This window comes from Chiloscyllium plagiosum, unplaced genomic scaffold (genome assembly GCF_037043375.1).
Source record: "Chiloscyllium plagiosum isolate Xiang-an unplaced genomic scaffold, Cpla_swu_hap1 HiC_scaffold_39, whole genome shotgun sequence".
In the NCBI taxonomy this organism is placed as follows: domain Eukaryota; kingdom Metazoa; phylum Chordata; class Chondrichthyes; order Orectolobiformes; family Hemiscylliidae; genus Chiloscyllium; species Chiloscyllium plagiosum.
In genome coordinates, this window is record NW_028270177.1 from 26,317,906 (window position 1) to 26,343,280 (window position 25,375).

The 25,375-nt window shown below is 39.0% G+C and overlaps 1 protein-coding gene across 1 annotated transcript in view; it reads right to left on the reverse strand.

Moving 5' to 3' along the window:
• Positions 1-4,997: 4,997 nt before the first annotated feature.
• lysmd4 (LysM, putative peptidoglycan-binding, domain containing 4) overlaps positions 4,998-25,375 on the reverse strand; it is a 28,131-nt gene continuing 7,753 nt past the window's right edge. The window contains exons 2-3 of the mRNA XM_043677535.2: positions 11,453-11,739; positions 4,998-8,570 (exon numbers count right to left, since the gene is read on the reverse strand). Coding sequence (XP_043533470.1) covers positions 8,025-8,570; positions 11,453-11,728 — 822 coding nt within the window. The 5' untranslated portion in view covers positions 11,729-11,739 and the 3' untranslated portion in view covers positions 4,998-8,024. The remainder of the gene's footprint in view (positions 8,571-11,452; positions 11,740-25,375) is intronic.

The window sequence follows — 25,375 nt, forward strand, 5'->3', positions numbered from 1 at the left end:
TGCTGTATTGAGACCATGCTTGATTAATACCTCACTCCAGGCCATTAATGTTGCAGCAGGACTTAAAGGTAATACAGAATCTGAGAGAAAAAAAATCATTCACTGGTTTCTTACCGACACCAAATTATTGGCTGTGAAAATAATCTGTTGCCTGAAACCTACCTTAAATATTTGATATGGGAGGACTACTACTACAGGAGGATTATACAGATGAGGAAGGGTGTTTTTTGGAACAGTGAAACAAAGGGATCTGTCAAGACTCAGTAGCAAAGTGGCCAGGACAGTGCAAACCACATCAATAATCCAATACCACTATCCAGTGTCAGAAAAAGGCAAATGACGTTACTAGATCAGCCAATGTAAGAAAGCCAGTCTTTCCAACACTTCTCATAAATGATCTCAGACAAGCATCACTTAGGCCCTCATTATTGCCATTGGCTACATGAAAAGTGATGGTCCAAATTTGACTTTATAGAAGATGTACTCATACCAAGGGGGTTTCTGCCAAAGTTCTCTCTAATTATGAAATAAAATCAGAAATTGATGATTATTGTTTTGAAAACATCGCTGGACTTGAAACGTTAACTCTGCTTTCTTGCTACAGACACATCTGCCAAGTTTCACAAGCAATTCCTGTTTTTGTTTCAAATCTCTAGCACTTGCATTGTTTTATTTCCCTCTAATTTTGCTTGCAGCTGTGCACACCTCTGGAGCCCATGTGAGACACTGACTTCCAAAACTAAAGAGCAATGCAACTGCATGTCGCTTGGCATATGTGAACTGACCTCGAGGGAACATTGGTCTCCTGGTTGGAGTTGTCTCATTGAATATCATTTCATCTTAACATCATTTTCAGTCCGTCTTCCCAAATAAGCTAGCCATGATTGCTTTAATGTCAGTGCATGGTGGGGGTGGGGGGGTTATAATCTATGTTGACCTTAAGGATTCCGCACTTACTGATTGTGTTTTAGGCAAATATACTGTGCAAGATATCAGAGGCTGACTCTCGGCTGTACAAGGTGGGCCAGAGAAGCTATTTTAAGGCTAGTAAGACAACCGAGGCAGAGGATGCATAATGCAAATCCCTAATTTCACTGTTGTGATTTAGTGTTGCAATCCCTTTTGAACATAAACCAGAAATACCCAGGTGGTGGTAGTACCCAGCAAATAAAAAAAAAAAAAATCAATAAAAACAAGTTAAATAGATTTTAAAATTGTCTCAAACACAAAAAGGTGTCAATATTGTTGAGAGTCTTTGGTCTACAAATTATGATCGTGAAAACAAACTGTGGATAATTACCAAAATCAAAATAAGCATGCAATGCCAACAAGGTGGGTTAGTACAAAAGCAGCATCATGAAGAACATGGAAACTTTGCAGTGCAGATTGAAGACCAAAACCAGCATCAGGTACCTTTCCAGTTTGATCATAAATCAAGAAAGAGCCTATATATCAAACACTACAGAATCAGCAGGATGAATGTTCTCAGTCAACGTTTCAAAGCTAGTCATGGATGGCTCAACATTTTCAAGAGACGCTCTTGTCAGTGCATTCAAATATCAGGTGAAGCAGCTTAGTTCTACCCATTTGAAGAAAGAAAATGTATGTCAATCTTACTTTGAATACCCAATGAATTTTTTTTGGGAGATGTACAGCAGAGAATGGTATTTCAAGAGAATCACGCCAGGACTTAAAGTTGCCAAAGATCACCCCACTGTTTTTGATTGGTGGAAAGGTTGCAGAAGATTAAGTTTTAGCCCTTAATAGTGTGCCAGTCTGAGACACCACAGGCATTGAGGGGTTGTTCCATCTGCACATCCTTTGGCATTTAATAAAGCCTCAATGATGGGTCAACTTTCAGAAATGTTTCTCTCTGCATGCCATCTCTGTCCAGAGGGCACATTGTGCCAAAGAATGTCTCACCTTCAAAATATTACTCCTGTTGGATAATTGCCCAGTCATGGTATTAGATCTGATGATGTTCTTGAAAACGTAAACATGCTTTTCCTGCCACCCAACAACACTTAATCCATAGTCACTGGAATGGATCAAAAGCAGTATTCAAGGCCTATCACCTCTGCCATACCCTGCTTCAGTTTGCCTACAGTGAGGATGTGGCATCAATCAGGGAGTTTTGATATGGATATAACATCAAGCGCACTGACAATAACTGATTTATAGGATGAAGTCACATTTTGTGACTAAATGGTGTGTGATGGAAATTGTGGCCCAAGTACCTTCACGGCTGAGAAGAATCTCCCGTTGCACTCCTGATGCTTAAATGAGGGACAAGGCCTTTGAAGTGGATGATGCTGATGTGGTGGACTTGTCTGCATGCCATAGAGAGGTACTTCCATCAAAGACTTCATTCAACTAGAGAGGGGTAAAGATTTGATGAATATTGCACTAAAATGCAATATACTCCAGCTGTACCAAAGGACCAGTTTTCTGTGATTTGGCAATGAGATCCTTAACAGAAAATGGCACTTATACTTTGTACATGTCAAAGTGAAGAGGGATTGAAAATGTCATTTAACTGCTACAGGGAAATCTGCTGGAATAAAAAAAAACTTTCCAATAACACTCGAATAAATGTTTCAATTTTGTTGGTGGTTCTGGCCCTTTGTCCCATTAACCACAGCTGTACTAAAATCACTAACATTTTTAAGAGTCACGTCAGCTGTTTCTATCCAGAAATGTTGTCAGACTTGCTCAGCATTTTCACATTTTATCACTAGCTTCAGTCATTGAGATGTTATTCATGAAGAGGTCCAGCATCTCAAACCCAATACTTTGAGGTTGCACAGTGCATGACCAAAGTTTCACTAGCAATGTCTTGAAAGGATCCACCGAATTTCGTGGCAAGAAAGGTGATATACTGCAAGTCTTTCTGAAGAGGTCAAAATTGCCCAATAACTCAATAGCCAATCAAAATGGAAGAAAATGCATTTGGGGAGGTACCATTGCAGAGAGACTTCATCCAGGTACAAAGATTAAGTTAATAGGGTGGAGGTAGTGCAAACATTTCCAAGAAAGGAGATTGCACATTGGATAGATCAGCGATATCAGGGCACACAAACCTAAGCCAGAGACTTGTAAGAACATATTACAGAAATGAGCAAGTTGCTTAGCTAAGAATGCAAAGTGCTGTACATAGATGGTGTATACAAGGGAAGGCAATGGTCTAGTGGTTTTATCACTGGACTCTTAATCTAGAGACCGAAACGATGCTCTGGGGACCCAAGTTCAAATCCTGGCATGACAGATGGTGGAATTTGAATTCAAAATAAAAAACTCTTGAGTTTCTCCTGACAATCAACAATGGATTCATACTCATCATTAGAATCTTATCTGGTTCACTAATGCCCTTTAGGGAAGGAAAATACCATCCTTACTTAGTCTGGCCTACATGTGACTCCAGACCCACAGCAATGCAGCTTACTCTTACCTGCCTTCTAGGCAATTAGAGGTAGGAGAGAAATGCTAGCCTAGCCAGCGATGCCCTCATCCCACAAATGAATACTAGAAAAATATTCAAAAACCACACGATGTACACCCCAGTCCAACACCAGCATCTCCAAATCAGAGGAATAAAATTCAACTGTGAATTGCTTTTTGTCTCGGCAAGAAAGGTCTGAAAGAACCGAACTATGGCTTTAACATTGATTTCTAAACAAAACCTTGATTTACTTTGGCATTTCATTTTCAAGAAAGCACAACTTCAAGTCAGAACATAGGATGTTTGCACATACACAAGTATAGATTATCATGAAATTTATGCCCTTCCTAAAGTTGTGCTTACATACATTATTTTTAGAAAAAATATAGAAGCTGCTTTCATAAGGTTACCTGAGCAGAAGTTTCACATTCCAGAGAATTATATATATTTCTACTTGATTGCAGTTAATTAATACTTACTAAAGGAAGGGAAAAAGCCTTGTGTTCAAGAGATATATTACTGATTTTTGTAGATGGTCTTCTGCTGAAAATCCTTCCAGAGTTACCAACAAAAAAGCCTTTGCATTATGCAAAATTAGGAAATTGTTAATAAACAAGAATATTTTTTGAGATCCTGAGCCAACCAATGTACCATCAAACTGATTAAGAATTGGAACCACATCATCATAGTTGTGTTGAATCACAACTATGATGATTAGTAAACCTGATGGATACTGAGCTTAACACTTGGGATCCCATGTGATGTATTATTATATAGGATAACCATTCCATCTCTTTCCTTTCAATTAGCAGTAGCAGGAAGCAGATGGTTTTAAACTGCAACAGTTTGGCAGCTGCCTGACGAACACTCATTCACCCTCACGTCACAATACAGCTGGTTGCTTTGAGGTATACACAGGAACTGCAATCCTTTCCTGTATATAGGTAATTACATTGAAACAAATTAGACAATAAGGATTGAAGGTTTGACTGATTTTACATTCACTAGCCCCGCCATTTTAGAGCTGCATTGCTTGACCAACAGCTCAATTTTCCAGCTCTCTTTAAAAAAAAGGGACTAATTGTACAGATTATGGGAGATTAAATGACTGAAAATCCAAGGTTCCTGCTGTGCTATTCAATGAGTAATTTTACTAGATTTCCAGTGACCTGCAGCCAGACACCAGTTGTCTTCATGGGAAGATGTAGATGTGACCGGACAGCCGAGACCTAATTTTCTCTTTTCACCAGTACATCTTCAGCACAGATCCTGCTGTGACTCAAGTGGTAAATATAGTATTTAGTGTCGGATTTTCTAAATCAAATGCAAGATGAGTGAACTATCCTTTGAATAGGAACAAAATAATTCACTCGAGAGAAAAAAAATCAATTAATTGTGAAAATTACCTCACATTTTGATCAATGCTACATACAATGTTTTCTAATAATAATGAGTAGAAGAAAAGATGAACAGATGTCAGTTGGTGGGGGCTGAGGATGAGGAGGTGATCTTAGTCCCCAACCATTCGAACAGCTAGGAACAAAACTATTACAGAGACAAATGATAATTTATTTTACTTCAATTTTAAATAATGGTACATTTATTTGTAAGCTTATTTAGGAAGTGATTTTGCAATTTAATGTCAACAATAAAGGAATATTTCCAAAAATCTCTTCCTCGATAACAGCAAATTTTCTTTCCCCAACTAAAATAAGGTGAATTCGGTAAAAGCCACTCAAGTTTAAACATAAGAGGCCATTCAGCCCAATTTGCCCATGTCAGTTCATGCTAAAGATGTCCATTCTGACCTCATGTCCTGTTCCACAGCCTTTAACAATTTCCTTCAAGTGTTACCCTTTTAAATGCCACTTTATAATTGGTATTGCATTTCAGTCTAATAATCTATTGCAAAAAAAACCTTAAACCCTTCCCAATACTGATTACCTGACCAGAGTTACCTTCCTTTATTTACTCCTTTGAATTATTTCATAAATTTGAACAATTATTATTACGTTCCTTTTATCATTCTCTGCCTTGGTAATTTCATCAGGGAGAAAAAAAGAACTAAGTAAATCTGCACTATACTCTTTTCACAGCTCCTAAAATATCCTTTGCAATGGGGTGCACAAAATTGTACATTCCAATTGCAAATTAACTAAAGGTTTGTATTAATTCATTACTATATCCTTGGATTTGTACGCAGCACGGCTATCACAAAATCCAAAGCCTTTCACTCATTTTAATGCTTTTCTTTTTAAAAGCGATTTTAAATGTGCACCAACAAATCTTCATTTAAAGATTTGTTTTAAAATTCAGTTGAGCACCATGTCACTTGAAGGAATATTTGCATTTTTGTTCTTTTTCCCCCAACTCCGTATTTATTCATTAAGAAGTTAATTTTTCAAAGCTCCCTAACTTGCTTCCTATGTTAAACAGTGATTATATTTCTAAAGCACTGGCTGCAAAAGTGCTTTGTGATATTTGAGGATAATGAGAAGCATCATGTTAGTTTTTCTTCATTCCAATACTAGCCTCCTACCTTATGACCTCTTCTACAGCTTTTTATGCTCCTAATTCAGAAGTATTGGTGAAGTTTGATATATCGAATTTTTTATATACATGGGGGAGGTCCCAACATAAATTACTGAGGCATGGGCCTATCTAGAAAAATTGCTTTACTCTGCTTTTTAACATTACATATGCTAGAACTTTACCCTTACTATCACAGATCTTAAACTTTGTACTAAGACTCAAATACATTTTTAATTAAGTATCACATTAAAGTTAAAATGTACAACCCCTTCTGCATTCTTTGTGCCTTCATACTTGGTGATTTTCTGGAAGAATTTGACCAATACATGATGGTCCATTGAAATCTATGTTGACTGTTTCAGATTAGTTCATAACTTTTGTTATGATCATTGGTGGTTTTATTCTTAATAATAGGAGATCTATTGCTACATAGCCTATCCTTGGTCCCCTCTCTCAATGGGTCCATTGGCAAAATATCTTATACCAATGAATTGAGAACACATTATGGTTAGTGCAAAGGCTATTCACTGAGAATCACTCTATTGTGACCAGAATGACTGAGTTGAGAGCCATCTTGCCACATGAATAGATAAAATAAACTTAAGATGACTTGCATGTTTTATGGTATAACTCATTCATAGTTACAATCTATAGACAGATCAGAAAACAGCACATGCCAAGTTGCGTTCATTTGAGCTGTTGTCTTTTCTTTGCTTAATTAGTATTTCAAAATTGTGAACAAAACAAACATAACTAAATCAGAAGTTTAGCACAAAATAAATATGTTCTAGTGGTTGAACCCATACAAGTAACATCCAGGCAAACACTGCACCAATCTGAAACTTTCTTTCAGCAGCAGAAAACAGCATGAGTTTAAACTGGCAACACATTATAGAAATGTAATATGGTATGCTTGGTTGCCTCAAAATTCATATGGAAATAGTGTTTGAATCAGAGGTTTATTGCAAAAGCAATATTTATAAATGTATTATGTGCAAGTATAGGAGGAAAACTATTCACCAATTGCCTTTCAAACATTCAAAAGAAAATACATAAAAAATTATCAAATTAATTGTCAGAAAGTAGAATTTTCCCAAATGTCAAATTTTACTGTTCATGCTCTATTTTTACTGCCACTTTTCTTAGGTTTCAGTTCTGAACAAGAGCATGTACATTGTTCTTTCACAACAGCAGATTACTTCAACTACGTAGATCTCTGCAGTTCATAACCACACAATTCAAATTTAAATTTAATCAATAGAAATTTTATATGAGTTCTCTAACACAATATGACGTAAATTAAAAATCACTGGCCGAATGACAAAATGAAGGCTCAACATGATGACAGGCAAAAACACCTTTTCTGCATGTGACTAGAATGCTGGTTCATGAAAATGCATCAACTTTCAAATATAATGTAGTTCTTAATCTGAGACCACTGTGATCTAGGTCATGACATTAGAAACATTTCAAAGAATCAAGCAATGAAAACTATTTGTATAAACCTGGAGGGCTGCTATTATTTGGCACTGTGATCCAATGTGGAAGGTATGTGACATTAACTTAATTCTGTGGTCATTTATTAAATACTTTTATAATAAATCTCAAGTGCTAGCACAGGCATAGCTGGCACTACCTAGTGCACTTTGTTTGATCAATCCGCCATTTACATCTGTTGAATTCAGCAGTAGCCATCAAACACCCAGGAAAATAGACAAGAAACAATGTGGCTACTAACTATTTGGTTGTAAACTCGAGTAAAATCATTTTTCTTAAATGATCAGAAATGGATAAATGCCCTAAAGGGGTACTGCAAAAAGTTGCTATAAATCAGGAAATGATATGAAAATGCAAACTTCAGTTTAGGACTTACACTGGACCTGTACAAGCAATTCCAGTGTCACAGTAAAGGTCTAATAATTGAATACATTTCCCTGCACTGGTACAGGCATGCTATCTGTACCAATCTTTAACCAATGACTTAAAATGTTCCAACCAGTTACTGTGTACAGTTACCAATGATGAAGAAAATTAACTTTTCAGTCCATCCCATTCAGCCATCTATAGATGGTGCAATTTTAGACTGTATTGTGGTTGACAGTGTGCCATTTGGAGCTGTTGGGTCCACGGCAGTCTCAGTCTCTTGAATTTTGAAATACACCACGTAAAATATTGGGACAATAATACCCACTAAAAGCATGATTACCACAGCATTCCACCACCGAATACCCCAGTCGGCTCCATGATGAACGTCCTTTGGAGATAATGGGGATGAATTAAATCCATTAGGTTTTTGACAATAAACCACTTCTTCTAAGCGATCTTTACATTGATCTGTAGACTGGATGACTCTCTCGATGCCCTTGTCAATTTCTTCAAAATATATGTTCAATTTATTCTCATTTGTTCCTTGGCCTGTTGCAATACAACCCTCTACAAATGTGGAGGCCCTATTATTTGCAGAAAAAGGCTGCCGTCGCTTCGCCTCTTCATGTGCTTCTGTCAATAAACTGTGCTTTTTCACAGGAATTTTTATTGTTTTTAAGGCAAAGAAGTCTTGCTCTCTAATGAGGTGGTTCACTCTTTTGAGGTCTGCAACCTAAAATGCAAGCAAACAAATGTTTCTTTTAATCCACTGAAGTATTTTTGGAAGCCTAGTTACAACTTCTCTATACAACATTAATCAATCATTGAAAGTTTTTAAGACAGTTGTTTTTTCAGCTTGAAAGCATTGCTTAGGAATTTTTTTCAAATATTTCATTGCCAGATAAGTAAGCCTTTCAAAGCAAAGTTTTTTTGTTTTGGAACTTATTTTTATTCAAAGCAGAATAAAGTTAAACGGCATAAGAATCATCCAGACCAGGTACAATTCTACTCTGGGCTTTAAGAACAGATTTAATATGTGACTGCATCAATTAGCTTTGGTAAACTCAGAATTCATTGGACTATCAACAAAGTGATGAGTGAACGGGGCTTGGTGCAGAAAAGAACAGGATACAGAATTATGGATGAGGTGACTGACAATGGGAGTGGGAAACTGACAAAAAAGCAATAGAAAACTTAGATTTAGAGGTTACAAATGCACAGAATAGAGTTTCAACAAACATTTAAGAAATCAATATTGTTTGAAACTCTACCCATGCGATCCACTAATGTTGTCTGTAAGCTAAAATGTACCAGTTTTCACACCCAACAGCCAATGATTAAGGCGTAGGAAGTCTTTTCAAAATAGCAATCAAATTTTGATGGGGTGTCTTGCAATGTGCCTGCTAACCTGGAAGGTATGATGCAAGCCTGGTCTTAGGCCAGATACTGTGTAAGCAGGAGGAATCATACACCAAAAAAACAGCTGCTCACAATTAAACATTAAAAAGCACATTGGCAATTAAATGGCACATGTAAATAAAATCCACATTTAAAATTAGGATTCCCATGATCAAAGTCTAATTTTGGCAGAATCTATGCCAGAGGAAGTGGTAGAGGTTGGTACAATTACACATTTAAAAGGCATCTGGGTGGGTATATGAATAGGAAGGGTTTAGAGGGATATGCGCCAAGTGCTGGCACATGGGACTAGATTAGGTTAGGATACCTGGGCAGCATGGATGAGTTGGACCGAAGGGTCTGTTTCTGTGCTGTATATCTCTATGACTCTATATAACACAAAATATTTTGATTTTTATTAAAACACTCTCTCATTAAGATGCATTTCAAAGTGTTAAGTCAATGTTGAATCTAAAAAAGATTCCTACTCCTAAGGCTCATTATATATTATATATATAAAAAAAGTTTGCAGCTTCATCTTTTGGGCCTAATAGTAAGTTCAGGTAATCTCAGTGCAAAGGTCTGAAATATAATGTGTCATCTCAGTAGGGATAAGCAAAATCCTGGCAGGCTTCCTAATAACTGTACAAGTAATCCATACACTTTAGCGTCCAGAGTGCAGCTTACTGCAGGACCTCCCCTCCAAAATGAAGATGGCTTGTATAAGACAATTAAGCTTTGAGAAAACTTTACAGTAAACATGCTTAAACTATTAATGAGAAAATAACTTGCATTTGTTTAGCACGATCTCAGGATGTACAAAGTCATTTCAACCAATTAAATGTTTTGTAGTTATGGCTGCAACAGAGTCAATGAACATTTCCAAGGAGACCTACTGGAGGGATATTAAAATTATATCAGTTAAGTTTAAATTATATTTTATGATAAAATGGGGAGGATATGATTTTTAATTTGATTTTACAGATATGTTTGTGCTTAGTGTAGCCAAATCTGAGTAAATTTAGTTGACATCCATTCCAACCTTGGTCTTGAAGAGCTCAGGAGTTGTGTGGAAAAGAAAAGTACTATTGTCTAGTGACAAGACTCCAGTGACACTGAGAAATAGAACAGTTCAATAGTTCAGTCAGTCTATGCACAGGCATGCCAGAAGATGGAAACAAGAAGCTGGATAGGTGAACTTAGGAAACTCATGTGTCTGCTTTTAAATTTAAAGATAGTTTTGATGCAATATTTTCAACCTTTTGTCGCATCTACCATAATCTAGTTTCTTTATTCTGTTTAGACTGTAAGACATAAGAGCAGAAATTAGGCCATTCAGCCCACTGAGTCTGCTCCGCCATTCAAATCATGGCTGATGAGTTTCTCAACCCCATTCTCCCATAACCCTTGATCCCATTTACAATCTATCTTAAATGTACTCAATGACCTTAGTTTAAAATAAATAAATGTTTATTAGACATTTTACATTTTCTGTTAAAAATACACTGGCAGCCATTTGTGATTAAGCTCAGTAATTGATCTTCATGATTTAAAAAAGGTTAAGATCTAACAAACCAGATTTCATCCTGAGATTTGACTTGTCCAATACTAATGTCATGATCCTAACCGACATTAAGTCTGAAGTTAGTTAAGGAATAATAAGCAATAAATACATGGGAGTAGATTTGTCCGAGTAGCAGATTAGGACCTTAGTTCACTTTTACAAGATCCCTGGAAGCCTGACCCACTTTCCCGGATCAGCATTTATTAATTTTGCACTGTGGTCACTTAGATAGCTGCTGCTGCCAAAAGTGAGTCACCAGTGACACGAAGTGAAACTCTACAGTATTGTAACAAAGAACTTCAAAGCAACAAAAGGAATTGCATCCTGAAACAAGAAAGCAGAGTTAATGTTGAATCCAGTGACTCTGCATCAGAACCAGACTCAAACTTTAACTCTGCTTTCTTCCCACAGATATGCCAGACCTGCTGGGTTTCACTTGCAGTTTCTGTTTTGTTCCAGATCTCCAGCATCTGCAACTCATTGTTTTGTTTTAAGAAATTGCAACCTATCTGGGTAAATGTGAAGGCCTGGGGTCAGATGACAAAGGTCATTTGATCCAAGAAAAAATTATTTCCATTGTGACTGTGACCTGTAAAAGGAAGAACTTGGCTGCACATAATCAGATTTAACATTCCTGGATTATTTATGCTTACCGAGCAACCATACTGCAATGCAAAAGTATTGAGGTTGTCACCATCAACAACCTCTCGAATAAGAAGCACTGTACTGTTGGATTTCTCCTCAGTAACAGTGGACCATTGACACTCTCGACCTCTGGGCCGCAGTTCAATGTTACACTGGTCTTCATCTGATGATTCATCGGATGTTGCAACTTCACTCCCAAACAAATAAACCTGACCATCTTGTGAAGCGTGAACATCTACAGGTGCCTGGAAGGATCTTGTCTGCCCATCTCTCAGTCTCATCATACTAATGATACCTATGAGAGAAAGAAAGAATTAGTTTTATTCAGACACAAATGTTGTAACCCAGAGGTGCAAAGGAGTTCAAATCAGATGAAGTGAGGTGAACATACTCAGTTCACTTTGACCACAATACCTAGAGGCGAGATATTCTTTGACTTTATATTTTAAATAACATGAATAACTGAATCCAAAAATTAAGGGATTATCATGGTTTGGAAATGCTGTTTCTAATTTAACTCATTGCAGTGTAGGCAAATAAACACAGATCTTTGTGAATGGATATCCCTATAGTGACTATACAAAGTCTCTTTTGTCACATTTCAAAATTTATATTGTACTATTGAGGTTATTTATTTATTTATTTTTGGAGCATGCAAAGTCAACAAATTTGACTCAGTTATAACATCTCGATGTTGCAGTCAGCCTGGCGATCTCCTAGTTGGCACACACGATGCACGCGTTAAATAAAAGCAAAATATTATTGATGTTGGAAATCTGAAAGAAACTCACAATGCTAGAGGAACTCAGCAAGTCTGGCTGCATCTTTGAAGAGAGAAACAGACCTAATGTTTCACGTCCAGTATGACTCTTGAGAACTCAGCTGAAGTACTGCGTAGTTGTGGGTGCCACATTATAAAAAAAAGGATGTGAACCCACTGGACAGAGTGCAGAAACAATTTACAAGCATGGCTCCAGTGATATAGGACAGTAGTCATGAGTATCAATTGAAGAAGTTGGGACTATTCTCTTTTGACAGAAGGTGGCTAAGAGGAGATCTCTTGGAGGCTTTCTACATCATAATTGAGTTGGATAGAGTGGCTAGGGAAGAATGGTTCTTGCTCATAGTAGAAGCAAGAGCAAGAGCGCATAGATTTGAAGTGGCCTATAAAAGGAGGAAGTGCAATGTGAGAAAAAATACTTTTCATACAGCAAGATGTGAGGGTATGAATGCACTGTTTGGAAGTGTGATGAAAGCAGATTCAATTGAGACATTCATGAGGGTATTATACAACTACTTGGATTGAAGTAATAGACAACAATATGGGGAAAAAGCAAGAAATTGGACAAAGTAATGACACACATTTGAAAAGCTGGCGCTGACATGATGAACTAAATGGTCTCCTTCTGCATTGCAAGACTTCTAAGATTCTATGAACATAACTACTATCTGCTATGTAGTGCCATCCTTCCTTGACCCTACTAGATGATAACGGCAATGACTATACTTAGGCAGACAGATATAGCTGCAACCCTACACACAATATAGACCTATCACCTCGTCAGTTTTTGATCTTATTCTTTGAAGAAGAAATTGCTGTTTTTTGTAACTATTATAATGGAATCTTTAACATCTACTTGAACCACTGGATCAGACATCCTCAGTCTAATGTCTTATTCAGAGCACACATAAGCATGGATTGGGGCAATACTATTTCAGAATTGCTTTAAATCAAGCATTCTTTTCATTTATATCTAGTACACAGCATTAGTTTCTTCCAAAGTGCAATCACCACACAGCCCATCAGAAAGCTCTGGCTAGCCAATAATGTGCAGCTTATTTTATTTTCACATCACGAAGGATTTGTTAAATGAAGTTATTGTCTATTTAAGGATTGTGAGTGCTTAGTTTTAGAACAGAACATTGCACACATTGTGCCAAGTGCACAGGCAACAGTGAATTGCGTTACAGCCTTTACTTTAGGTTACTGAATATAAGTATTTTGCATATGGTTGTTAAGTATATATTTCAGAGAACCCTGGAGGGAAAGGATGGTGTAGAGAGACTTTTTACAGTAAGGAATGATTTGAAATGTAATCTTTACTTTCTCGGTTCTGAAACGCCTGCCAGCAGTTAGCTAACAAACATCTCCACCTAAATAAATTACACAGCAACCTTCTGGAATAAACTCCACCACACCCAGATAGATAAAGCCTTATATGACACAGACAGCATTCACATCACTGAGTCAGAAGTTAAGGGCTCAGTTGGACTCACACCGAGTATATAACCTTAGCAAGCATTTCCACACTACTAAGTCCCTGTTTAGCTGCTCTAGTGTTTCAGGTTGTGTGCTAATATCGCATGGCAATTCTCAAAGAAAGGCACAAAGTTCTTCCAGTGTCATTACCAACATTCGCCTTCAACCACCACCAGATTATTTGTCTCATTTCTGTTTTGATAGATGATGCTGAGTACGAAATATTTACTGCATTTTCCAGTCCCGGAGTCAGTAAACTCCAAAGCAATTGTACATGTCATGAGACATGCTAGAAGGCCACAATATCTCTTTTCCCTCCTCTTTACACCCCCCAAACAGGATGACTGCATAAAAATTGTCTAAACAATTAAAAAAAAAGGCCATTTCTTCTGACCCCAAGATATTGATTTCAATTGAAATCATTTAAATTAATGAACTGTATTTTCAGACCGGTGTCATTTTGGCTCCAATTTATTCCTTATGAGACACACATTTTATTTCTTTACTTGCTTCATTATCACTTTCACCAACCTTTTGTTCTTTCTCCCTTTTGCTTGCTAAAATTCTACTACTTTTCAAAACTCAATTTCTTATGAGTAGTTCAAAGTTTGGGAGAAGATTTGTAGCTCGGGTGCTCATTGTTGTGGTTCTGTTCGCCGAGCTGGAGATTTTTGTTGCAAACATTTCGTCCCCCGTCTAGGTGACATCCTCAGTGCTTGGGAGCCTCCTGTGAAGCTCTTCTGTGGTGTTTCCTCCGGCATTTATAGTGGCCTGTCCCTGCTGCTTCCGGTTGTCAGTTTCAGCTGTCCGCTGTAGTGGCCGGTATATTGGGTCCAGGTCAATGTGTTTGTTGATGGAGTTTGTGGATGAGTGCCATGCCTCTAGGAATTCCCTGGCTGTTCTTTGTTTGGCTTGCCCTATAATGGTAGTGTTGTCCCAGTCGAATTCATGTTGCTTGTCGTCTGCGTGTGTGGCTACTAAGGATAGCTGGTCGTGTCGTTTCGTGGCTAGTTGATGTTCATGGATGCGGATCGTTAGCTGTCTTCCTGTTTGTCCTATATAGTGTTTTGTGCAGTCCTTGCATGGGATTTTGTACACTACATTAGTTTTGCTCATGCTGGGTATCGGGTCCTTCGTTCTGGTGAGTTGTTGTCTGAGGGTGGCTGTTGGTTTGTGTGCTGTTATAAGTCCTAGTGGTCGCAGTAGTCTGGCTGTCAGTTCTGAAATGCTCCTGATGTATGGTAGTGTGGCTAGTCCTTTGGGTTGCGGCATGTCCTCGTTCTGTTGTCTTTCTCTTAGGCATCTGTTGATGAAATTGCGCGGGTATCCGTTTTTGGCGAATACCTTGTACAGGTGTTCCTCTTCCTCTTTTTGCAGTTCTGGTGTGCTGCAGTGTGTTGTGGCCCTTTTGAATAGTGTCTTGACGCAATTTCGTTTGTGTGTGTTGGGGTGGTTGCTTTCATAGTTCAGGACTTGGTCTGTGTGTGTAGGACTATATAGGACAAACAGGAAGACAGCTAACGATCCGCATCCATGAACATCAACCAGCCACCAAACGACACGACCAGCTATCCTTAGTAGCCACACACGCAGGCGACAAGCAACATGAATTCAACTGGGACAACACTACCATTATAGGGCAAGCCAAACAAAGAACAGCCAGGGAATTCCTAGAAGCATGGCACTCATCCACAAACTCCATCAACAAACATATCGACCTGGTTCCAATATACCGGCCACTACAGCGGACAGCTGAAACTGACAACTGGAAGCGGCAGGGACAGGCCACTATAAATGCCGGAGGAAACACCACAGAAGCGCTTCACAGGAGGCTCCCAAGCACTGAGGATGTCACCTAGACAGGGGACGAAACGTTTGCAACAAAAATCTTATGAGTAGTCATAAGCTTGAGAGAAGTTAATTCTGTTTGTTTCTCTTCAGGAACGTTGCCTAATTTGTCGAGGGTGATCCTTTATTGGTTTATTTCATATTTCCAGCATCCACCTTATTTAGCTTTTGCAGATCTTTCATTCGGTGCTTTTTCACTTCCACTAGTTTCTTACTCATTGGTATTTTCTGAAATTGTCAAGTCAATGTGAAGAATTAGGAACTCCGTTGGTACCAACATAAAACCTTGTTTGTCTTGATGCAGAAGATGGGTGAGTTAGTACTACATGAGACTTTGTTGAATGCTTTTTTTAAAATGTAACTGACTGTAAATTCCAGGTGTTTGTTAATAAAATTATTTTTTGTAACGTAGGAAGCTCCATTCAGTTTTAGCTGTGATTCGGTGATATGGCTTAATGCTTTGATGTATGGTATTGACAATCACCTTTAACCAACTGCAAGTAATTTCTAGGATAATACCTGCAAACCTCTCAAGCTTTTGATTACATTGCTCAGTACAAATTTGCATTGAATACCTACCTAGTTGTGAGTAAACTAAACCTCCAAACTTACAGTATGATGTTCAAAGTTAACACTACTAGGTCACTTTCATACAAATGCTAGTGGAAGGTGCTTTGGATCAATGATGAATTCATAAATCTGGAGTCATTACTTTGTCTGATCTCCGAACAAAGCAGCACAAGACTTCTTCAATACACAACCAGCTGTATGTTTTACTAAATCCTGCTTTTAAGATTTCTAATATCTGCAATATTCTGCTTTTTACATGTAGTTTCAACCACTTGATGGTAAACCACTCAATGTAAGGAATGTACTTCCAGAGTAGGTTCACATTAGATTCAAAAAGAAGTAGAACATGCTATCTGCTAAACGTCCTGGATTATTTTTTAAATACATCGGCATATTGAAGGATGTCGCTCAGCATTAACATTTAAAATTGAACAGCCATGACAGGACTTCTGTTTGAATTCACATAGCTCAAAAAGCCTAAGTAACAGGACTGAAATTCCATACAGGTTGCTTAAAGACAAACTGCAGCTGGCAAGTTTAGGTCTGTACCTGCAGACTAAATGTGTCCACAAAATGCAACATGCTGTTATGCGATTTTCTTATCTGCCAGCAATATAACAAAATGCAGTTGTGGTATTCAAAATCAACATGACTTCCATGTTCTGATCCACATCCTATATTTCTTTATACATTTTGTAATGAAAATTAAATCAGTTAACTAGGGTCTATTAACACAGGTTTAAAAAAAAACATTTTTGATCTCTTAAATCACAACAAAGTAGCTTGTACTGTAGTAATGGCATCACCTGCTCTTCCTTCATTCCACCATTTCAAAGAAAATTAGCATGCAAGCTAACTTCAAACTCCCCACATAGTACAACCTTATTCTTAGCTGTCTCTATAAAGAGGTGAAATAACAAAAAAACCCACAAATTTTAAGAATCAATCATTCTACCACAATCTCAAGCATGCCTCGATGACTCTCAACAGATAAAATCTTCCGAATAAATCATGCAATCAGGAAGTGTTAAAGTAGGGCGGCACAGTGCTTAACACTGCTGCCTCACAGCGCAAGAGACCCGGGTTCAATTTCTGCCTCAGGCAACTGTCTGTGTGGAGTTTGCACATTCTCCTCGTGTCTGTGCGGGTTTCCTCTGGGTGCTCCGGTTTCCTCCCAAAGTCCAAAAGTGTGCAGGTTAGGTTAATTGGCCATGCTAAATTGCCTGTAGTGTTAGGAGAAGGGGTAAATATAGAGGAATGGGTCTGGGTGGGTAGCTCTTTGGAGGGTTGGTGTGGACTTGTTGGGCCGAAGGGCCTGTTTCCACACTAAGTAATCTAAATCTAAATCTGACGGAGGGAGAAAAATTTTGTGAAATAAACAGATGCAACCATTTTGAGAGAATTATTTTTGTCAAGAAGCTGAAGCTCCTTTCTTCTCTCACCATCCAAACCTTCTTGTTCATCAGTTATAATGGTTTCCCGGCTGTGCATAGGTGAAAGCGAAAGGACAGGTACCTAGTGCTCTACAAATGTAAAGACTAGAATGTAAAAAGCTGTCAGGAGCATGTTTCCCTTGGTGCCAATTCTCTTCTTGGTGTTTGGCTATGCAGTTCATTTTTGCAATTTTACAGCATGGAGTGACACTGTATACATTTCTATTAAGAAAAAATAAACTCTGATAGAAAGTTGTAGACTTGGATGTGAGCATCAGGTTGTAGTTTGAATTGAATTGAATTTATTGTCACGTGTACCGAGGCACAGTGAAACACTTTGTCTTGCGAGCAATACAGGCAGATCACAGAGATAAGTAGCATAGATTTTTCTTTTTTTAAAATAATATATTTTTATTAAGAAAAAATAGATTTTTAAATATTACAACAAATACAAAACAATGCAATTCAAAACAGTACAAAAATAGTACAAAACTATACCCAAATAATAAAAAAATTCCCCAACCCACCCTCCTATACGAATGTATAAACATATATAGAGAAGTATAAAATTTAAAATAAACCTAAACTAGCTATTTAACTAACTAAATAAATACCTAACAACAAACAAATAAATAGTAATAACTCGGCCCAGCCAAACAAAACACTCATACATTCACAGTTTGTCCTCCATGGATATTGGACTCATGAAACACAATCGTTACGGCTATATAAAAGCCCTTGTTAGTGTGGCAGATAAATCTGTGTCCAGGTATTTCAAAAAGGGTTGCCATGTTTTGTAAAAATTCTCAGTTTTGTTGTGTACCATATTTGTGAGAAAATCCAGGGGAATATGCTCCATAACAATTTCCGCCAACCCGACAGGCCTGGGGTTTTTTCTGATATCCAACCTAGCAAGATATTCTTCCTTGAACAGAACGTAAGAATATTGAAAAGTTTTTTCTTATGCGTGTCTGCAGGAAATACAATGGGCCCAAAAGGAGAGAAATAAGGTCCTTCTCCACCCCCACACCTAAAATCCTCTCCATTGCACCCACCACAGCGCTCCAATATGTTTGAAGCCTGTCACAAGACCAAAGACAATGGGTAAGAGTACCCGTGCAGACCTTGCACTTGGGACATGCTGAAGATACCTCTGGTTTAAATTTTGACAAACGGTCTGGGGCTAGGTGGACCCTATGGAGAATCTTCAACTATAAAACATGGGTCCTACTGCAAATTGATATCTTCCTCGCATTCTCCCAAATATCCTCCCATGCCTCTGAAGAAACTTCAACACCCAGCTCTCTTTCCCACATCTTGCAGAGTCGATCAGACTCATCTGAGGGGGCACCCCCCAATTAGTGAGAGAGTGTACTCTTAGCCCTTAGTACCCCTCTTTCTATGTCAGATTTGTAGGGATCAGTCAAAAGTGTGGTCTTTTTTTTTAATAAAATCCCTAACTTGAAAAAAAAGAAAGAGGTCTCTATTAGGTAACTCGTACTTCCGTACTAACTGATCGAAGGACATCATTACATCTCCCTCAAATAAATCACCCATGCAGGATATACCCCTAGCTACCCAATGTTTAAATCCTGAATCTATCATACCCAGTTGAAAACCCGGCATACCCACTAAAGGTGTAAACAAAGATGTTTTGCCAATATTACCTTCTACTCTTCCGAATTGCCCTCCATGCTTTAACAGTATTGATGACTATTAGGTTATGAAAATATTCGCTAACTGTCCTCACCTTGTCCAAAAACAGCAAACTGGTAAGGGGGCATCTTGCCTGGGAGACTTCGATATCTAGCCATATTGAAAAAGGGTCCCCACAAACCCAAATCACTCACGTAGGTCAAGAGCGAGCTTAATTGGTCATTTTTAATGTCCGGAAGGTCTACTCCCCCCAATCTGTGAGGCAATTGCAGTTTGGCTAATTTAATGAGGGGCCGTTTACGGTGCCAGATAAAGGAGCTGAGTGTTGAGTGTTTGTTTATTGAAAATCAGGGGGAGCATCCATATAGGGTAGAGCAAACGAGGGAGAATATTCATCTTAACAAGCGCTATCCGATCCAACCATGAGACTGGAAGTGCCTCCCATCTTTGGAGATCTTGTATAATTTTTTCAAATAATTGAGTAAAATTGGCTTTGAACAGCCAATCCAGAACTGGAGTAATGAATATGCCCAAATACACAAAACCCCCTTGTGACCACCTAAATGGGAATAAATAGTCACTCTCAAGAGCTAACTCTTTCTTAAGACCACCCATAGGCATAGCCTCTGATTTAGCAAAATTAATCTTATACCCTGAAAAAGCGCCAAACGTTTAATGCATTGTATCAGGCAAGGCACTGAGACAGCTGGATTTGTCAAGAAAATTAGATCATCATCTGCATACAACGAGATCTTATGTAATTTTGAGATCTCCATGAATGGCCTCTGCCAACGGTTTAATCACCAATATAAAAAGTAATGGTGAAAGGGGACAGCCCTGCCGGCTGCCCCTAGAAATATTAAAATTGCTTGATCGTACCCCGTTGGTAATGACCGCCGCGAGAGGTACACTGTAGAGAATCTTTACCCATCTTATGAAAACTTCGCCCAGACCAAACCGGTCTAGAGTGTAGAAAAGGTACGACCACTCAACTCGGTCAAATGCCTTCTCTGCATCTAAAGAAATCACCAATCCCTGTATTGACTGCTGTTGGCATGCTTGAATTATGTTAAGCAGTCTCCTAATGTTATTGGAGGATCTGCGACCCTTTATGAAGCCCATCTGATCCTCTTTAATAATAGAGGGTAACACAGTCTCCAGCCTTAACGCAAAAGCCTTAGAAAGGATCTTAAAGTCCACATTTAAGAGTGAGATGGGCCTGTATGAAGCACAGTCTTCCGGATCCTTCCCTTTTTTAAAGATAAGTGAAATATTGGCCTCTCTCAGAGATGGTGGGAGACAATCATGACTGTATGAGTCATTAAACATATTCAGCATTGGGCCTGACGGTGTACTTATAAATTCCTTATAGAATTCACTGGGAAGTCCATCAGGACCAGGCCCCTTTCCACTCTGAAGCTGCTTCACAGCTTCCTGCACTTCTTGCTCTGATTGCTAAAAAAGGATTCCATTTTGGCCTGCCCCTCCTCACAATTCTCAGACTGATATAACTTAGAGTAGAATCTCTAGAACGCCACATTAATCTTTTTAGAATCACATGTTAGGTTCCCAGACCCTTCCCTAATTGCTGTAATGGTTTGTGGGATACTTCTCTTACTGGCACGGTATGCTAAGTATTTTCCTGGCTTGTCACCATGCTCGTATAACCTTTGCTTTGCAAAAGCCAGCTCCTTCTTTGCCGTCTGCGTGAGCACGAAATTTAGTGTAAACCGCAGTGCTGTAATCCTCTGTCGTTTGACCAATGAGGGTCTGTCAAAATAGGCCTTCTCGGCTGCCTTCAACCATGCTTCAAGGAGACATTGCTGCTTACTCTTCTGCCCCTTCCTAATGGTGGAATATGAAATAACTAACACCCTGGCATAAGCTTTGGCAGTTTCCCAGAGAACAGATGAAGTATCAACTGAGCCTATGTTGATGTGTAGGAATGCCTGACATTCCCTAGAGAAATACTCCACAAACTTACTGTCCATGAGAATAAAGGGGTCCATTCGCCAGTACCTTGAATCCATTGTAAGATCCTTAATCTTAACCATGAGGTATACTGGAGCATGATCAGAGATGGCAATATTACCAGTCATACAGGATGCCACCAAATCCAGGGTTACCGCAGGGGTCAGAAAAAAAAAATCAATCCTCGTGTGACATCTGTGCGGATTGGAGAAAAACGTGAAATCCCTACCTGTAGGGTGGAGACACCTCCAGACGTCCACCAACCCTAATTCCCCACACAAACCCAAAAACTGTTTAATTTGTGCAGAGGGTATCGAGGGACCTTTAGGCAACCTGTCTACTGTGAGGTCCATGAGGTAGTTAAAATCTCCCCCTATAATGATGTGCCGAGACTTGAGACTTATCAGTTTAGAAAAAGCATCTACCAAGAACTTAAGAGGATGAGCTGGGGGACAATAAACATTTAAAATGCCATATTCTTCCCCATTTATCAAGGCTTTAAGAATTACAAACCTCCCGTATGTGTCTTTAAAACATTCCAACAATTTAAATGAGAAATTTTTCCTGACTCCCCTACTTCTGGTATTAAATGATGAAAAATAAACTCGGTCAAAGCCATTCTGCTGTAATTTCAGATGCTCCTTGTCATCCAAATGTGTCTCCTGTAACAAAGCAATGTCCACCTTCTCCTTTCTAAGACTCAAGAGGACCTTTTTCCTCTTAATTGATGAGTAACTTCCCTTGATATTCCAGGTACACCATTTAATTAAATCATTAGCCATAATCTTTTGCAATTACATTTAAATTCCAGAGAGGAGGAACCCGAACCACAAATTGCTGAGCCTAAGTGTTGCATGGTCCCCCAAATATAAAAGCCACTACATTTAATAAACATACAAAATTATTGATAACAAAAGAACAACAAAAACCAGAAAACAAACCAACATATAAAGCGCCAATAGCGCTGAGTAAGGGAACTCACCCCCTGCCCGGAGGGGGCAACTACCCGTCCCGAACTGCCCATAAATAGGAATCTAACCATCTCAACCACCTTCACTTCTCCTAGCCAGAGCCGCATCGCAAGCACAAGCTAAAAAGAATAAAAACTCCATAGAATATCAATATGAATAAAAAAAATATTTTATTAAAAATAGGGGAATAAATATCCCACCCATTCTTTGTTATGTCCTAACTTAGAAATTTAAAATGTACATCTTAACCACCGCCAGACATAGTTTGAACCAAATTATTATCAATAGAGGGAAAAAAAGGGGAAAAACAAAGCTCCAACCGAATTTTCTCCATTTCTTTTACAGAATGATAAATGCATACCCAAGCAACAATATTTATACATACTACAATTGTTTAAATTAGGTTAGTTTGTCCACAAAGTCTCTTGCCTTCTCCGATGTGTCAAAGAGATGCATGGATCCATCTAAGGTGATCCGAAGCACTGCTGGATATCTCAGGGAGTACTGAATCCCAAGTTCCTTCAGTCTTCTCTTGACACCATCACATGATTTTCGTTTTGGGATCACCGCCGCTGAAAAGTCCTGAAAAAACATGATCTTAGACCCCTCGTAACTTATGGCTTTTGGATCCTTCCCCTGGAGTCTGAAAGCCTCCATGACTCTCTCCTTATCCCGGTAATGATGGAACCGCACCAGGAAGGACGAGGGCGTTGACCCAGATCCAACCTCCGCGCTGCGACCGGGTAAGCCCTCTCGATCTTCAATCCTCTTATGCCAGTCTCCAAGTCAAGGAATTTCGGAAGCCAACCTTCAACAAATTCCACAGGCCACTCACCTTCCTTACCCTCAGGCAGACCGATGATCCGAATGTTTTTTCTCCTGCCCCTGGTTTCAAGATCATCCACTTGGTCACGCAAATTACAAACCTGCGTCTTCAGGGCTTGGATCTCTTCCTTGAATGAACTGGCAGTTTCCACCACTGTGACCCTGTGGTCCACCTCATCCGTCCTTTTCTCCAGGTCTCCCAGCTGCTGCTCATGCTTCTGCAGCATGCGAGAAACTGGAGCCAGCTTCTCTTCAATCTGTTTCCCCAACATCTCACGAGATTTCGAGAGGTGGTTCACCAGGTCCTGGAGAGTAATCGGCTCAGAGGCTGCTGCAGGCCTGGCCTCAGAAGCTCCTCCTCCCTTTTTAGGCATTTCTGGACAGCTGAAAATACAGGTAAGTCAATTTTTAAATGTCTCTTGGGGCTCCACAATCTTTCCAACGCCCCAAGAAATCCTGATGACCTGGGTTGGGCGGGTTAAAGGACGATTCTGCTCCTGCTGTGATGCGAAGCGAAGCTCTGCAGTGTGATCTTCTCAGATCACCAGCATCTTAGATCCCCCGCATAGATATTTTCTAATCAAGCTGTTCACAGATTTACTCATAGATATACCTCCAGAACAGGTGGGACACGAATACTGGTCTTCTGGCTCAGAAGTATAAACACAACCACTGCATCACAACAACCCTTAAAAAAGTCATATACACTGCACAGATTTATTTATTCTTTGGTTTGGCCTATTGGGACCACCAGCCCATTCAATTATACAATCACCAGGAGATAAGCAAGTTCAAACAAATGAGATGAAAGTAAACCAAATTGTGGTTTCAATAGCGTTATCATATAAATACAATAATTTGGGATTATAAAAACAGTTCCACTCACTGAGATCCAATCTAGGATAGTTACAGTAGTACAAACCACTAAAACCAGAGCCAACTTCCTCATTTTTTGTTGTTTTGCTCCAAACACAAAATACAAATAGGAGTCACTGTAATGAGTAATTCATGCTTGACAATGAAGATGTTTAATTGGCATACTTTATGGCTTAATTTCTTGTTTTTTGGGCCTTCCAAAATTGCTGAGGATTGCCTACACTAATCATCAAATGGAAAGCTGCATTGCTGATCTGTGTTGTTAGACTGTGAGTTCAGCCCTGCCAAGGAGGGTATTAAAACCTCTGTTTGGGACAGTGCTACCACTTTAAATCCAGCTGAATACCAATCCTCAGGTGAGGTTTGCTATCTCTGGAGGCAGTAATGATGGTCATACTATTTTGCCTGTCCTCGGATTTTGCCTGTCCTCGGATGCTGCCTGAATTGCTGTGCTCTTCCAGCACCACTAATCCAGAATCTGGTTTCCAGCATCTGCAGTCATTGTTTATACTATTTTACCAGCCTGTCAATAGGTGGACAGTCTAGTATAGCACTAGTCCAGTAAAGGAGGGGTAGGGAAATCGGTTGTTGCATTTGGCAATTTGTAGTAGAAAGGTTACAAAGGTATTGAATTTGTGGTTACTCATCACTTGCATCTAAAACTATAATATTTACATATCAGGAGTATGTTTCACTCTTCATGCTCTAGTCTGTCGATAAACAGTCTTCGTATTTTATCATATTGTGTGCTGTGAACACAAACCACAATTTCTGGGATTCAGCTGTTATTATTTAAAGTTTGTTATTATTTCTTTTGCCTCAGAGAACAATACTGTCCAGAGTAGCTAAACAGAAAATTGTTGTCTAATCTTGCGATAGCTGCACAAATTCCAAGTGATAAAAAAAATTCCACACCAAACCACTGTGCACTATGTAAATATTTATAAGGGAAAGGAATTGATGGTATGGGAAAATGAAAAAAAATTCTACATTACATAGGGTGAACTGAGTCATTCTTATTCCAAACCATAGAGTAAATAAAATGCTAAATTAGGAAGCACTGGCAACATAATATGATGAATATTCAACTTTCCTCAGGCATGGCTGGGTCCAAATTGTCAACGTCTGAAGGTTATGTGGAGTCCCTGGGGGATGAACCGGCTGAGTAGACAGACACTGAGGAAGGAGATGAGGCTGTAATAGCAAGATTGCTTCAGAATGCGGTTGAAGAGCTACATGCAGAGGAGGTAACCTGGGGATAGCAGTGGAAATGTGTGGTCTCCTCTATACTGGGGAGACCAAACGCAGATTTGGGGACAGGTTTGTGGAGCAAACCCGACCTTCCGGTTGTCATCCATTTCAATTCCCTCTCCCATTCCCTCAACGACATGTCCATCCTTGGCCTCCTCCACTGACAGAGTGAGCCAAACAGAAACTGGGAGGAACAACTTGATATTTCGCCTAGGAAGCTTACTGCCAATGGTGTCAATATTGACTTCACCAGGTTCAAAGTCCATCCAT